General features: G+C 40.4%; 2 protein-coding genes across 2 annotated transcripts in view; both read right to left on the reverse strand.

The window, feature by feature from the left end:
- Positions 1 to 474: 474 nt before the first annotated feature.
- On the reverse strand, positions 475 to 6,954 carry LOC118326541 (excitatory amino acid transporter 3-like). The gene is made up of 13 exons (XM_035659554.1): positions 6,888 to 6,954; positions 5,443 to 5,583; positions 5,070 to 5,162; positions 4,844 to 4,961; positions 4,497 to 4,539; positions 4,358 to 4,411; positions 4,072 to 4,253; positions 3,798 to 3,908; positions 2,907 to 3,029; positions 2,583 to 2,774; positions 1,290 to 1,424; positions 1,069 to 1,185; positions 475 to 860 (listed from the first exon to the last, which is right to left on the reverse strand). Exons 1-13 carry the CDS (start codon positions 6,952 to 6,954, stop codon positions 749 to 751), a joined length of 1,488 nt encoding a protein of 495 aa, XP_035515447.1. The 3' UTR covers positions 475 to 748.
- Positions 6,955 to 11,031: 4,077 nt separating this feature from the next.
- Positions 11,032 to 17,573, reverse strand: part of LOC118326542 (E3 ubiquitin-protein ligase RNF38-like) — a 19,019-nt gene continuing 12,477 nt past the window's right edge. Inside the window, 11 exon segments of the mRNA XM_035659555.1 lie at positions 11,032 to 13,631; positions 14,307 to 14,406; positions 14,539 to 14,660; positions 14,789 to 14,873; positions 15,006 to 15,109; positions 15,219 to 15,401; positions 15,933 to 16,103; positions 16,404 to 16,568; positions 16,670 to 16,759; positions 16,762 to 17,047; positions 17,152 to 17,354. Of these exon segments, the coding sequence (XP_035515448.1) occupies positions 13,569 to 13,631; positions 14,307 to 14,406; positions 14,539 to 14,660; positions 14,789 to 14,873; positions 15,006 to 15,109; positions 15,219 to 15,401; positions 15,933 to 16,103; positions 16,404 to 16,568; positions 16,670 to 16,759; positions 16,762 to 17,047; positions 17,152 to 17,354 (1,572 nt within the window). The 3' untranslated portion in view covers positions 11,032 to 13,568.

Consider the following 17,573-nt stretch of genomic DNA (forward strand, 5'->3'; position numbering starts at 1 on the left):
GGCAGACTCTGATACTGTTGTTGTTGCGCTTACTTTTTCATGTGATATCGAATAATATGTCCCAAGCTTATTATCGAAATCGATCAAAATTTTATCGCGATCCCGAATCGAGATCGAATTATCGCCCAGCCCTAGGTTATACATAATAATAGGAAAACAGAAAATAATAGGGCAGATGTTTTGATGCTGGCTGTTCAGCCCCAGTGTGTTTTAGCCTTAAGAGATACGTCTGACACTCAAGACAAAAAGTCAGCCGTTTATGCTGCTAATGCATGAAATAAAATACTTTTACATTTGATTCCAAATAAACCAAATAACAAATCAAAGTCAACAGTACAAGAGAACATTTCTAAAATATGCAATAATAACAAAATGAGTAGAAAAAGAGTACATTATGTGACCCTCAGGAATTCTCAAAGTCAGCCATGTTTACGCTGAAATGAGGCTAAGCATTCTTTAGCTTCTTGCCTTGGAGTGAATTACTTTCTGAGGTGCCTTACTGTACTGAATTCACTAGAATTACATCAACATAAACTATAAAATAGGATATAAAAGGAAATAAATCAAATGAACAAATAATTGCCAATGGGCTTATTTTAAAGTGCACTGACAAAATCAAAAAACAATATGATAAATGTAATAGCAAATAAACTGAATAACAACTCAAATAGAGAGAGTACATTTTTGGCACTCAGGAGATCCCTATAAAAGTCAGCCCTGTTCAGATCCTGTTTTTGCTGAGCTGAGGCTACACATGCCTGGTCGTCCGCTGCTTCCTCGGAGCAGCTGACTTTTTGCGGTCTGCGGTGCTGCTATGACCCTGGAACTCCTCATTATCACTCTCAGGTATTGAACCATATCTGGAGAGTTAGGGAGTGTTAGTTAGCTAAACTTCAGCTGACTCATTCCACTCACATACTCTGATAATCTACTTGAAATATTGTGCCTTGTTCATGTGTCCGTATATTGGGTTAAAATGATCTAATATGAGCTCATATATTGTAAAAAAAAAAACAAAAAAAACAAACAAACAAACAAAAAAAACAGTATGTCCAACTAAATGTTTACCTTGTCGTGTCCTGTCCTCGCTTGTCGATTTCTTCTAGTTCCTTTTTTGACAGATGCTCAACAATCGCCACGCCCATGCAGTCCCCCAGGACGTTGACGGCAGTGTTGAAGCGATCTCTGAAAGACACAGACCACAGAGCGGAGAATAATGTCCTCCTCTCCCTTCATTGAGCTGTTTGACATGTTTGACAATGCTTGCCAAAAACACAGGTTAAACTTACAGCATCCATTCTATAACCAACAAAAGGGATGCGTCCTTTGCAGGAATCCCAACGACGTTCAAAATAAAGAGAGTGGTTATTGCTCCGGTAGCTGGGATTCCTGATTCTCCTATACCACACACTGCTACTGTGGCACTGCAGAGGAAACAGAGTGATCACCAGAGTGGACTGTTGAAGACACAATAACATGAAACAGCACAATGTATTGTTCATACTTTTTTCATGCTGTCTATCAAACCCTTTTATGTATGTGTATATTTTGTATATACTGTATGTGTGTTTATTTTCTAGTATCGCTCCTCCCCAGGTTTTTGGTTTGGGTAGGTGCAAAGTACACCCAACATGCAACATGTGGCATCATAGGACATGTGAAGGCTGAAGTGAGAGAGGAAGGCACTGCATATATCCAACTTTAAAGAGGAACTAAACCCCCACACCACTTGTTTCAGCTGAAAACCTAATGTATACAGCTATTAGTAGTGTTGTTGATTGATTATCCTCATTCTCCATTCTGCAGCTGCTCATGGCTGGTTAACTTGGTTAGCTTGGTTAGCTCTGACTACCAGCAGCTGTATTCCTGGAACCCTGAGCGGTAGTCAGTTTGTCACAATGCTCACTGTTTCCTTCTGCCACAAGGCTATATGATTCTCTCTGCTGCATTTTTTAATTGGCTGGGAGGAAGGGAGCTAGCTGAATTTAGGGGTTTAGTTACACTTTACCACATTATCGGATTATGTTGAGCACAACACCAGAGCAACATGTGTAGGTTGTGAGTCCAGTGAGGGATCCACAGACTACTGTCAGCTGAAGTGTAGCGAGAAGCAGCCATTAGACACTGATGCAGCACTACTCACAGTCCCAGCTACTACGTTCATACTGAATATGACACAGCAGCAGCTACTGTGAATATTTTGCTGCACAATTAAGAAAGCTTGTGCAAGCTCCCACTGTGACTGGCTAACATGTGGCAGGTCATGGTATCACAGCTTCAGAACTGCACCACCCAACTACGGATCAATAACCTGCTTCTGCACACTCAAACTGTCAGGCATCGTAGCCACAGAGCTAATTGGATGTGCAGTTAATGTTCTATCGACATGTACGATGCAAAATACTGTACACTAACAATAACCGCAAGACATCAACCTACTAATCCACTGATACATTGTTTTATTTTGCCACTCATTTATCTGAATATTCCTGCTTCTACTAATCTGTGTGCTGCTTGCATTGAACTCTTAATTACAAGAAACAGAACACAGTTACAGAGAATGCAATATGATTGTGACTTACCCAAGGGCAATTAACTGGCTCCAGTTCAGATTCATGTTGTTGATTTGGGCGATAAAAACTGTCGCTACCATTTCATAAAGGGCTGTTCCGTCCATGTTGACACTGATCCCAAGCGGCAGCATGAAGCGAGTGATTCTTTTGTCAATCTTGTTCACTTCCTCACAGCATCGGAAAGTCATAGAGGACGCAGAGCTAGACACAGTGCATAACTTTGTTAGTTCTTAAATATACATCTATTTTCTATATCTTTCAATCTAAATCTTTTTTTCTGTGACACTACAGGGTTGAAGGCCAAGACAAAGATAAAGACTCAAATTCTGCTACCTGCGTGAGATAAGCATGGCCTTCATTATGGCAGGAGAAACCCCCTTAATGACAGGAAAAGGGTTTCGTCTCACACACAGAAGGTAGATCAGTGGTAGGGCTACTCCTCCATGAATGATAAGCCTGAAAAAGAGGAAAAACTACACAGTGTATACTGACTCTAAGCATAGATTGTATAATAAATAGTGGACGGAGCTTCTGGGTCTGAATAGGGAAGCCAGTGCACAAATGCATTAAACCTGCATTCTTGAAATTGCCAGCAGAGGGAGACTCCGTTGGCCTGCTTGGATTTAATGTATTGGCAATGTACTTGATTTATTACCTCAGTTTCCTGATGGGTTTATGGACTCGTTTCAAATCTTCTTCCATACAGCATGATTTTTATTTAGTAAATTATGATCCAATTTAGAGTAAAATAGACAATAAAGCAAGGTACACTTTAGGGCGTGGCTACCTTGTGACTGACAAATCATTCTTAGTGAGTCTGTGTGTAACACACCAAACTCAGATCAAACTGTCAAACTAGGCAGGGCTGATCAAACATGAATCAAGATTCTGTTTCTGTATTGCCTATTTCTCCATTTCTTTCAGAAACATATTTTAGTGTACTGTTTATCTGTAATACGAGTATGTTACCAGGCAAGCCGTCATCATTTCCTACAACGGACGAGTTGAAACCAAGAACAGCCAATGAGCGCAGCTGCTGCTGGATGCAAAACACCAACATTGCAACTGCCATAAGGGCCAACCTCGAAGGCTTCAAAACGATACTCAACAAACCAGTGGGTGACATCATGATATGTTCACACTTCACTGTGACAAACAAAATTATTGACAACAGCAAAAGGACTTGGAACTGCGGCAGTGCTAAAAGTGCAAAAGAGGACATACCCACTAACAACCACTGCCATGAATTTTCCAAGTTGGAAGATAGTCTCCCAGTTGTCCCCAATCTCAAGAATGTAGCCTGCAGTCATGAACAACACTCCCACTGGCAAGAAGCTGGAAAGAAAGTGTACACTGTTTATACTGTACGATGTTTGCTGTCTTTCTGTAAATATTGCATAGTCTCAGTTTATTCCACACTTTTTAAATACTATATATTATATCCAACTACGCAGAGGTTGAGCCTTAATTTCAGAACACACATGCTGTTTCACCATACCCTACTGTCATTTTGACCACGTGTCTGGTGGCCTCATGCAAAGACGTAATCAAGTCCACAAAGCGTTTCCCTTTTTCTCCAGTCTTCCTGAGGGCTAGTCCAAAAATGATGGACCACATGATCAAGCCCACAGTGCTGAGTCCATGAATATGTTTACCCACCACACGCACTTCTGTGATTTTCTGAAACAGGACGAGAAACTCAGTGAGAACTTCATCAACAATTATCCCAGTGAACGTAAACTTCACAAAACAATCTTCATAGTGAAAAAGAGGAAGATGTTTACTGCTTCCACGGGATCATCTTTTTCAATTTCAATCTCCACCAGCAGAGTCTTGTACTAAAGGTATTAAGGTGAAACAGAAATCATGTTATATATTACATTGTCTTGTCCGTATATTGCATACCTGAGTAATAAAACATACCTGTTGAAAGCCAGCCCGAACCAGATTTTGTGGCACCATATTCCTATAAAGAGTAAAGAACAACCAAACATATCTACCATTATGGAACTGGCAAGTAAAAATATTAGCCTGCTTGCAAATGTTGACAAATAAGAAGAGAAATAAAACATCTCACAAAGGACAAGAAAACACTGATGGATGCAATTCCAAAGAAAAACAAGTGTTTTGAAACTTTTGATTACATTTTCTGAAATGTTAGCGACAGACCTACGAATCTTGATGAACTGCAAACTGAAACCTAAACATGCAGAGAAATCAGTAGTGGTAAGAATCGGGCTGGGCCGCTGGAAAAAACACTTTCTGCTCACCTTATTAGATCCAACAAGGCATCGACTGTGGAGAAGGTTTCATCGTCGTCATCTTCCATCACATTTGTACGAGAATTATCACCGGCCCCAGGCTTGATCAGCATTACTAAGATTAATCCTACAAAACATAATCCAGGGTCGAATACAGGAAGCAAAAACATGTATAACTATGGACTTCATACAACTTAATACAGTCTAAAGCAAGTGACAAATTGGTTCCTCTTACCTATAGTAACAGACAGAAAAGTGGTGAAGACAAAGTATACCGCTGCACGTATGGAGATTTTTCTGGAGGTGCCAGTATGCATACCAGAAACTTCTATTAAAAATAAAAACATGAGCTGAGGTCTTAAGACTGAAGGTTAGAGCATCAGTAAAATATTTGTTACATCACTGCAATGAAATTTAAGGTTAGGGCAACGCAGTTACTGTACAGCGTTGAGCCTGGGTGTGTTATTTATAGCCCTATATGAGGATCATTTCATTTATGTCAAATTGTGAGAAGCTGATGTCAGCTGTGTATATCATTTTGTTTTTAAATGTGTAACACGTATAACCTAATGTTACAGTTGACAGTGATAAATACAGCTGTGGCTTACCAGTTAACACACTTAACACAATCAGAGGAACGGTAACCAAGTGAAGCATTCGCAGGAATAGTTCTCCGGGAAAGCCGATGTACATTTTGTCTATGTTTGACAGAGTGACGAACTTCTTCAGAATCATGCCCAAAGCAATGCCTGTGAGACAGTAACGTAGAAATATTAGAAGTTCAACTTTTGGCTGAGAAGGGAGATCTAACAGGAGCAAAAAATGCAAAAATAAAGCATAATATCACAACATGACTACACTAAGCAAAGGTACAATACTATACAATATTAAATCATAATTCATGGTTGTTTATGTCTGTCATGAATTGTGATGTAATGATACACATTACATTTGAGTATTCTGTTTCCTAACATGCTTCCTTTACAATACAGTTGACTATATTTCAGACAGGACAACACAACAATAAAAGAAAAACAAACAAAAAACACCCATTTTCAAACTGATAATACATTAATTCTCTCTAATGCTATCCTTACTGCACATCCATTCACACAAAGGCTCCTCATCGATGCCTAACAAATGGGTACATTTATGCAGATTTATTTTATTTACAATATACATTAATCAACATTACATTACACTTCAATGCAAATGTGCCAGAGTTAGCTCGTTTTCATCCATAGTCCCTGGGCAGGTTATGAACATAATGACCAGCAACAGTAGCATTATAGGCGACTGCATGCTGCTCGTTTTATAACGATACCACAGCACAGAGGGATATGCAGCAAGACCTCACCAGCCAGACCTTCACATCAGCTGAGCGCATGTGAAATGTACTTGGTGCCCTGTTAGAGCAGACGCAGTGATTTAATGTGGTCGCTAGATGGTGCTGTTTAACCTGGTGTGATCAGATGCAGTATCTCTCGTTAGCTCCGGAACCGCCATATTCAGATTGCAGGATGAGGAAGAACCTAAAGTGGTTGTTAACAGGAGCTGTTGTTGTTTGTTTTTTGTTTATAACTTCACTACACAACATGACCTCAGACGTGCCTTCCTCTGTCACTGTGGCTGTATGGACGCTGTCTTTGCATTACTGTAGCTAAATGTAAGAGGGTGACTACACATTTTTAGTAAGCACTAGGACATTATTGTTGTTGTTATTATCATTACTATAATGATAATAATAATTATTATTAATATATCTGCAGCATTAACCCTTTGACAGCTCACATTTGTTTCCCTAAAACGTATTTGTATTGTTAGCTCAGTGGCAACGGGTTTTTGTCCCATAAATGTGTTATACTGTTTAAAGATTTAATGTTAGTCCTTATTTAACGTTACATTAGTTTTTAAAAAAGCCTAACGTTACAGAGAAAAATCTAGCAAATTAAAATCAGCCTTAGCTCGCTATAGCTAGCTTTAGCAGTTAAGATAGTGAGAGCAAGTAGCTCACCTGACATTGATTAAAATCATTAACTCATTCATCACTTACCCAGGGCAACACCAATCAAGCCGGAGACTGTTAACATACTCCTGTTCTTGCGGCAACAAGCCTCCATTTTGGTGCAGTTAAATTAGCTAAAGTTAGCTAGCCTAATATTGCAGAAACACTTGAGGAAACCTTAGCTAACAGCTAGCTTAACGGCTAGCCACCAAAGTAACGTTATGTTTTGATTAGTTCAAATTATCCAATTCAGTGTCAAGAATTACGTCTACGAGAAGGCTATGCATATCACTTTGAGTCGATGCTCACAAAGATCGATAAAGTAATTCAGTAATAATCATGCTGGTGAGTTGAGCACTCAGTTCTCCATGTTTTGGTTCAAGGTGAGTATCTCCATGGCAACGGCTGCACACGTGAACGCAGCGGCGGCAGGTATGTGAGTGACAGGAGCTCCATTCTGTGTGTCCAGATGTGAGCAGCTGATGATCCAGAGCACAGTGAGGTTGGACAGACAGACAGACCCAGCTGTGGCAGAACAGGTCAGTCCTTCAACTCACATCAGCTGAATCTACACACAGACACTTCCTCATTCATTCCTCCGTTAGTTAGTATTTCATCTTTCGCATTGGGTTTGCTTTAAGAATAGTTAAGAAGTTATGAAGTAAGGATTGGGCCTTTTACTAATGGATAATCTTTCAAATTCTTTTTTCTTTCTAAGAAACTGTATTATATAAAGTTACAGTTTTTCATAATTTCATGACAAAGTAAATGTATTATAGTTGAAAATATCATTTTTGGATCTTAAATTTTGCAATAGAGTAAATATATGTGCCAACAGTGTAACCAACACAAAGGTGTGCCTCAAAATAACCAGAGATGAACCCATTTTCACTGAACAAGCACGGGAAGAGGTAGAGCACAAACTGTTTATTTCTCAAAACTGAAGCTAGAATATCACATCTATCACATAACAAAAAGGCCTTCTAAGTGATTACTATATAGTTTGTCCTGTAGGTGACAGTGAACAGTAAAATATAACCTTTCATATCTTCCACAGATTAAGATTCTCAAACATCTGCCGACTCTGGATCCAGACAAATGTAATCTTGTGAGATGGAATGACTTTGTTCTCCCATGAAAGGTTCATTTGTCTGGAGTTCGAGTCTGCTTGATTACATGCAGTCCATACAAGTCCATGAGTGAGATCCACCCAGTCATTCATCAGGTACGTGAAATTTTCTTCTTTACTATTCTCAGAAGTCTCCAATGTATCGTTTTGCTGCATACTTACAATTTATTGGAAAATCAATACAAAACAATTCACATAGGATTTAAAGCCAGAAAATATCATGGTTTGGACTGCATCAAATGGGATCAATTTGATTCCCAATAAATCTAATAGAACAAGCAATACCAATGGGCTTTTTAATGGAACATTTTTAACAGCAAATAAATTAAATAATAACAAATAAAAGAGTCAATGTACTAATGCGGTGCTTGTAGAGTGACCTGGGCTGTAAGCATGCTGTGCTTTTGTAAGTAGTCCATTGCTACTAAAATAATTTAAGCAGCACAGGAAGTATACTAATGTTCAATTTTCAGTTTTCCATTTTTGTGGAAAGGGGGTTAACTGGCTAGGTAACTGAGTAAACGGCTAAGTAATAGAGTAAGCGGCTAAGTAATGACTCAGAAAACAATTGAGTAAATAGCTAAGTAATTGAGTAACATGATAAATAATTAATTAATTGGCTAGGTCTAACTACACTCTATGTCCGCGTAAACAGCAGGTTATTGAGACTTAACTGAACATCCAGGGACATGATAAGACCCATCGTTGCACCACACTATCTGTTAACCTGCCTGTTTACTGAGTGACGCTCCAACAGGGACAAATCGTCCCTCATTCGAGCCTTCACATATGGTGTGTGAGGGTTGCATTTATTCATGGATGACTTGAATTAACTCTGCAGAAAGACAAGATCATATGTTGTATGCTTTATTTAAAGAAATAGCCCCCACAGGACCAAGTAATTGGGTAAATGGCTTGGTAATTGAGTAACTGGCTCAGTAATGGCTAAGTAGTTGAAGGGGGAGTTGAAGGGGGGCAGCATTGCTCAGTAGGCAGAGCTGTGGTTCAAACCCCGGCTCCCCCCAGCCTAGCAAATGGCAAGGTAATTGAGGCTAGGTAATTCACTAGGTAAATTAGTGAATGGCTCGGTAATGTTTAAGATGTTGAGTGAAAAGGTGGAGGGGGGCCGCATAGCTCAGTAGGTGGAGCTGTGGTCTCATAGTCAGAATTCACAGTTTTTCATGAATCTTCAACTCTTAACTAGTTATTCATTCTTTCAGCTAGAAACTCCATTCAAACTCAAAAATGTTCCACATCTTCCAGACATGTTAGTTATCAATCGACTTTCAAATCCCACTAAAACGTTTCAAAATATTAATTAATTAATTGAAAACCCTTCAAATCCACATCTTCAATCTCTTCCCTCGCATTCATACATCGAAACTCCATTCAAATTTAAAAACGTTAACGGCAAATAGGACGTCCTCGCATTAATTTAGCTATTTCATATCTTCACTCAGTTGCAGTTTAAAATTCCTGAAAATTTCAGCCCTTCTGAGACCTTTTCATTAGTGTGAATTGAGTGGGTAACATCATCACTAGAGGGCAGAGAATGGACTCTGGAACAAATCATCTATAAATCTGGTCTTCACCAGGCTCTCACATCCAGTTTTCACTTCATATACATCATTTGCACATCAAAATGTAGCAACATTTGTGCCAGTCACAGACATGTCACTACAGAAAGAAACAGACTTTTGTCTTTATAAGCTTCCAAGCAACAGGAGTCCCAGCCAACGGCCACATTAACGGCCTTTTTAAGTGCAAACACAAACTTAATTTCTCCCTGCTACTCCTTTGGTCACATTTTTGACCCTACACACAGATGCGCCTCAGCTAAGATCTCTATGAAATGAAGCTTCTGACCCAGGAGTCACTAAGCAGATACCATCACCATGGCAACCTTCAATTGCAGTTGGGAGCACACAGCTCATTGAGATAACTTAATTAACACAGTTTGACAGGCAGGCAAGCAGGCAGTCGGATAGAGAGAGAGACAGGCAGGCAGACACTCAAGTACTTCATATCTTAAATTCAATCATCTTGGAAGATATTATGGAATTTATATATAATTTAATTTATAACTTTTTAGTCCCATTCATAGTAATTAGACTTTTTCCCACTTGTCCAACTAGAATACTCCTTCCAGTACTTCACACAAATTAAAGCCAGCAATTCAGTTCAGTGTTAGCCTTTCAGCAGTCAGCATTTACACCTGCAATTTCTTCAGAAATATTTTATGTTATTTTATCAATTTGATTATCTTTTTTGATGTGTGTAGCATGAAAACTTTAATGTTGTTATACAGCCTTGTGCTTGCTCATGGTGGGAACTGTTGGGTCTCTAATTTTATAAGGAGTAAGATCTAGACCTGCTCTATTTGAAAAGTGTCCTGAGATAACTTCTGTCATGAATTGGCGCTATACAAATAAAATTGAATTGAAATTGAATTGTTGTATAATGATGAATACATTTCATTGATTTCTTGACGGAGACAATAGTTGAGGATAGAATCAATCAACCAATCAGTTTTTTTATTTAAAGTGCAGAATCACCATGCTGTTTGGTCCCAAAACACAGATTTTTGTCCACAAAGCAACTGACATGTGGCGTTTCTAATTAATAAATAAATCTCTCTCCGCAGAGAACAGCTTTCCCCAATGGTTCTGAACACGTGTAGTGTAGTATGCGTAGTAGATTAGCACAATACTCCTCTTCCTCTGACTTAAGTATTTAAATGACATGAGATCTATTGAAAATGCATAGAAAATTGTCAAATTGCCAAATTGTTGTCAGCACTTGATTTTAACAGGTTGAAAAGAAAAGTAACAAATGAAGGATTTTGCACCAAGCAAATAAATGTCACTAGGGTCAGAAGCTGGTGTATGTGTAAGAGTATGCCTCTTGGATAACAGAACTACACTGCCACCAAATGGACTTAAAACACATGATTCATCTGTGTTAAGCGCCTCAGTGGAGAAGACATTTTTTAAGTCAAGAATTAGATTTTTAGAAACTGAACAGCAAAGGAGGAGGTAAGGAAACAATAACTGGAAAACACAATGTTTTAGAAGATGTTATACATTTATTATTGAACCAGCTTTTGAAATCCAAAAGACGGGGTAAGGGATTAAAAAAATCATTGCACTACTTAATAAAGTATTACTAGTAATAACTCTCATACAAAATGTACAAATGTTTGTTAAAAATTTCATTATCATCATAACAGGCCTTCAAATGATTTTGGTTACAGATATAATACATAATGAAACTACTATGACACCATTTTAATGACAGTTTCATAGAGTTTAAAAGGAAAAATATTCAAACAACCCAACAACTTGCATGGAAAAGATTAGCAAAAAAAATTGATAAGCACTAATCATACTGGTTGCGCCATTTTCTGAAGACATAAATAGTGGGACTGAGGTAATTGCTAGTGTACCAAGCAACAAAAAAAATCTGTCCAACATAAAACAACCCTAAGACACAAAATGGATGCATACAGTCACAAATGACCCCAAAAGAAAAAAGATGACAAAATATAATTTTCCTCCATTCCCATGAATATTACATGACTTTATACACTGACAACGCTGGAGAACAGTTTTTTTCAGAAATTATGACTTATACATTGTTGGTTTTGTAAAATGTATTGGTGTTATGTGGCGATAGATACAAGTTTGTACCTGGAGAAAATGAAGCTTTGTAAAAGGCATCTCAGATGTAAGACACTGCATGTGCCTGGCTGAACGTTCCAAACCAAACTTGTGTCTCTAATCTCTATAAGGCCTATGCTAGGTTGTCATCTTGACACAAAACACCAATTGTGATAAATAGTGATAAATTACATTAGAAAGCCTGCTCTGTGCACGAGGTGAACATCTCGGAGTTACATTATCACATGCTGACATAGGCCTTACAGAGATAGAGTATTTTTTTAAGAAACAGAGCCCCAAAACCTCTGGAAATAAAAAGATGTGCAGTGAGAAGAATATAAAGCAACTGACATATTGGGATACTGTAAGGTGCATTGACAGAGTACATTTATCAATTTTTAATGCATTCAAACGTTTGTTCTCATACACACATGGACTGTGGGAAACTGGTCAGTGGTCTGTTCAGAATGAAAAGAGGGTGTAGGTCTTAAATCTACGTATTAAAGTGCTCAAGTGTGAAATCCACCGTGTGGTGAAACAGTAGATTTAGCTGTGACCTTCTGGCTCTTCAAACTTGTTCCTTGTCGGTGATGGAGAAAACATTGCATCTGTATCTACCAACGCTTACACAAAGCTGCTTGGGTACCAGAACATATAGACACATGTTTTTAAAGGCCTCATTCCCATAAGAAAGCTAGTAAACTGAGCATGTATGAATGTTTTGGTGAGATTTTTAATGAATGTTTTGCATCCACCTTGTCAGCTCTGTAAGATTCAACTGTATTCACATAATGTGCCCTGGGGGAGAGCTTAGTGGATATGTTGAGAAAGATTTAAATAGTCCTGATCCGTTTTTTTAAGGATAGGACATACAGTATCAAAAAAAAGTATTTCAAAAGCCTCCAGCCTTTACTAGTTTGTGACGAGAGCAAGGAAGATGGGCAGACATAGAGTGATGGAGTCAAGAGTGTAGAGCGTGATGACATGACACAAAAGCATTGTTAACTTCCCTGGAGGTGTCCCTGGTCCTACACTTGGGTAGGTCTGAGTTTACCTTCAACCTCCAGTGAGTCTAAATCTATCTGAAGTAGAGTGAGAACAACAGTATTGTCGAAGTCAATGCGTTGTACCACATGAACTGTATAAATACCACAGGATTAACACACACACACACACACACACACACACACACACCCACACCCACACACGTATAAAGAAAATAAAGTATATTTTTCACTGTTCCAAAGTAGCTCACTCTTTGACTCACAGTGTACAGTATCTTCGTTTCACCCCATACAGACTGCTCTCACGCCAAGGAATGCAAGAATAAACATTATAAACAGAAATTTAAAATGGACTGACACTGTTCAACTGCAATTATAATAAGTCTAGTAAAAATGAGTCTCTGTAAGCCAAGATGTGGATGCTTAATTATGACCAGAATAATAACAATGACATTATCATAATCTTTGGACTGCCAATTCTCCCTAAATGTTTGTTAGTACAGCTATACAGAAGTCTTTTTCTCTGTCCATCACCTAGAGGACTGAACAGGTCGCCTCAGTTTGGAAGGGCTCATAACAAGTTTAAAAAAATACACTTATATATGTGCACCTGCACATGACACTGGGTGTATGTGTTTCAAAGGCCATTCGTAGTAAGGAGTAACCATGGGCAGAAGGCAGAGTAGTAGGGGCGTAGTAGTCCAAAACAGAAGGCCTAGGAAGTCCAGCAATAAAGTGAGCAGGAGTCAGTAGGAAGTTGCTGATCCCAGGTGAGAATTACTGTTCAGTGTCCTGGAGGATAAGGGGGTTAAGGAATAAGGAGCACTGGTCCCAGTTATGTGTGAGCAGAGGTTTATGATAGAGGGGGAGAAGTTCACTGATCGGTTGGTGCATCCAAAAGGTAGTCAGGGATTGTGGGTGTTTGCTGTTGATGAGGTCACTCAGAATCCCGCTGGACCTCAGAAGCATCAGCTCGACAGATGGGACAGGTTCTGTTAGCCTGGAAGAAATGAAAAACAAGATGATGAGGGTTAACAGGGGAAATATATACTAAAAGATCAATATATGCATACACTCAAACAATTAAAGGTCAGGTCACACCAGCATTTAAAATAGTGACATTTTGTGGAAAATCCATTAATTGCAATGGAATCGCAGCAATCGGGATTAAATACGCACAAATTTAAACTTCCAATTTTGTGAACTTTGAAATGCAAATTTCACAACGTTGACCAACAGCAAACTAATATATAACTATACTGTTTACCAATAGCAATCTTGACAGTGCTGACCTTTTACAGGCTGGGGAGTTGAAAACAGAGGGAGCTATCACAGATTATATAACACATCAGAGTGAAAACTACTCCACAAAAGAAGAATAGTTTGGACAGAGACAGGAGTCAATTGTATAAATACATCTTTTGAAAAAATTGTGTGAAGTTATTGTCCTGTTAGCGAGCTGTCAGTTAGGAAGCTCATTAGCACAGATATTTTTTTCTCCCAAAATTGTGGCGGATTAGTGCTAACATGTTCCCGGCTGGCTAGTGTGTTAGCTGTTTGCTCATCAACAGTACTTCACAAAATAGTCTAACTATTGTCACTATGCTTGACCAGTCTTAGTGGAAAACAGTTGATGAATTTACATTTAGTCAAAGAGCTGAATGTCTTTACTCACCTTAAGCCACTTGTCTACACACTTGGCATGGAACTCGTGATTACAGGGCAAGACCCTCAGGAGCTGGCGGGACTCGAAGTCACACATACACACCACACACCTGTAAGACAAAGCAAAGTGGGTGCCATTTAAAACAGAATCTTGTACAAACTCATACCGCCTCAAACCTACATTCACCCACAAGGCAAATTCCTCACAACACCTAGATTTATAAGAGCAGAATGATACTCACAGTGTTTGCTCAGACTGGTGGTTGTTGGGGTTGAACCTGTATGATGGAAGCTGTTCTATATCTGCTTTAGTTAGACCACGGGGCTTGGCCTCTCCTAGACGTTCTGCAAGGTTCAACAGGGCCTGAAGGATTCACACAGAAAGGCAAAGTTTAGAGGACAATGCAGACAGGACATCTAAATTAAATCCTACTGTGTATCATGGGATAACATTATTCTTGGCTGAATGTTGAAGGCGGCAGTTGATCCTACCTCATAGTTCTCCACCTCTCCATCGTCTACATCCAGCTCTAGACTGATAGTGGGGGCCACATTTGGGGGCACAGGAAGCATAGACCTGTAGGTGGTTGAAGACAAAGCACAGAAGGTTTAGTAGACTGTATTTGTTATGTCTCTGAGGCACACTGAAATCTGTGGCAAATTCACCTGTACAATTCCAACATCAACTCAAAGAAGTGAAAACACTTACAGGAAGTAAGGCAGGAAGCTGGGGTGGTAGGGGGATGGGGGTACAGCCTGCTGAGAGCGGTACCGCCGGCTTGTGAATCGGCGAGGCATAAAGTGGGGATAGGGCTGTGAGAGATAGGAGAGAGAAAATCAATGTTTCTACCAAGAATAAAAGCATTATCTTAAAAATGGTATATTATAATTAAACACATAATGAAGATGTTATGTAATTTACCACTGTAAAAAGCTCCTGCGACAGGGGGTCATGGTGAGAGAGGAACTGGAGTGGTGTGGATGGCGGCAGGGTGGAGGGAGGCTGGTGGTGATGGTGGTGGTGATGGTGGGCGTAGCTGAAGCCCCCACCAACTGAAAGCTGCTCTCCCAGAATGTCAACCTCATTTTCAATCCTCTGTAAGGGCTGAGAAGAAACACACTTGGTTACAGAATGTGACAAATGCATAACAGGTGTTAGGGTGGGACACTAACTGGGCCAAAGATGGCAAGTCATTTTATAGGACACTATAGTGACATCTGAGTTTGGTGTCTTCATTTTTGAAATGGCTTAATGATGGAATGAAAGTAATTGCATTGATTAACAATGTATAATAACAAAAACAAAACCTTAGAGAGAATAAACACATTACTCTATAACTTAGTGCAGTGTAGATGTACACAGGTACTCATTTTTGGTCATTACTATTTGTCTACCTATTGCGTGACCAAGTTTACCCCTTAGACATCTTATGCAAGTAGACACCCGTCTATTGTCTGACTAGGAAACAGTTTTATTAACTGTTTATTATTTAAGTCTACATAAAACTACTGCTAAACTTACTACAACTTGTCAAACATTAATGGCTTCTTTTAGGCATACCAAAATTCTTGTATGGATGCAAGTTAATGAGGATAAATACCAGATGAACTATAAAAACAGAAATCATTGACATACCGATCGTGGCTGTTGTGTCTGGAAAGGCAGGAACTGTCCTGGTGTGGGGAGGTGGGCTGGGTGATGAGAGAGGTGGGGTGGATGGGGAAGCAGGAACTGAGGGTCACTGGACAGCAGCGAGGGGAAGGCATAGGGCACTGGCAGATGTTGCATTGAACATGCCTGTAGCATCTGGCAAAGGGTGAACAAGAAGTGAGAAATGTTTTAAATGCAAGTTTTCTCTGTGCTGATTGCAATGAGCCAAGTCTTGCCACAAGGTGGCAGCCAATACTAGGAAGATTAAAAATCTCCATCAAACAGGAAAACGATCTGCAGGGTCTTTGCTACTTTTTACCCATTTTCTTTTTGAGTACTCTGCTTTTTCTTAGGTTGAGCCATTCGAGAGGCTGAACAGCACAAAGTGTACTTCTCTCATTAACAAACAAACCCACACACACTCCTACAAACTGTACACTGCTGTGTTCGTCTCACCGGGTGGTAGTGTTGTCCAGTGCTGAAGACCACGCTGCAGGCGGGGACTTGTTGTTGTGAAGAACAGGTAGGGGGTAGGTGCTGGCTGCTACACAAAGGTGCTGCGAGACCGTGTGGAGGGACTGGGGTCACTGTGTATGAGACTGGTACACTGGCTTGCTGCAGCTGGGGAGAAAACATAGTTCAGTTTATATGCACTCTCTCACACACACACGCAATGTCTCCTAGTGGCCTCACATGTAAACTGAAAGTATTGGCAGACCAACCTGTTCATGCAAGTCCATGACCATGGCTCCTTGCTGCTGTTGCGTCGCATGATGCTGCTGCTGATGATGATGGTGATGGTGGTGGTGGTGGTGCAGTCCGGGTGCAATAGTCGTGGCGACAAGGTGGGGGGGTGGAAAGCTCGGGGCTCCTCCAAACCTGCCCCCCCTCCCCCAGCTGTGGGAGGCTGACCATAGGCGCTGGGTGTGTGCGTTGGGTATGTCTGGTGTGTGGAGGCATGGAGGTTGCGGTGGTAGTTTTCATCCTGGAGCTCGGATGGCGACAGGCGAGGTGTGGGACCTTGGCTGGTGGGGTGGTGATGGGGAGGCAAGTGACGGGTGGGTCTGGAGAGACGGCCGCGCTGTCGCCTTGCTGGCGGGCTACAGGTGGAAAGAGAGGGAAGAGAGGGAAAGTTTTACATTTGGGACCCTCATTTAACTTATCACAGTGAAACTTGGTCGTAGGAATCAAGAAAACACGTCACCTGCGTCTGTGCCGAGCAGGAGTGAGGCATCTCTCCTGGTGGTAGTGTGTGTGGGGGTGAGGTTGTCTCCGACTTGGGGGTGCTGACTCCCAGGGCCGGATGGGGGGAGATGGGGTGGACGGTGGGGGGGCGGATGAGGTTAGCTGTTCCAAGACAGACTGACTGGACAGCCTCTGGCGCTTTGGACTGGGGCTTTCCTCACTCTGCAGAGGGAGGGGTGGAAAATGGAGGAGGAAAAAGTGGAAAGAAAAAGAGAGTGGGAAAGAGGATGGGTATTGTGGTTAGTGACCCATACCACTCGAATCGAATCAATTTCACCATGCTTTACAGTCCCTCTAGCCTACCATCCATACTACTGCACAGACACTAAGTTCCTTTGTGACTTGTGGCATTTCCTGTATGATCCTGTGTGTGTGTGTGTG

This window comes from Morone saxatilis, unplaced genomic scaffold (genome assembly GCF_004916995.1).
Source record: "Morone saxatilis isolate NCDOM2014 unplaced genomic scaffold, NCSU_SB_2.0 Contig17, whole genome shotgun sequence".
Lineage (NCBI taxonomy): Eukaryota > Metazoa > Chordata > Actinopteri > Moronidae > Morone > Morone saxatilis.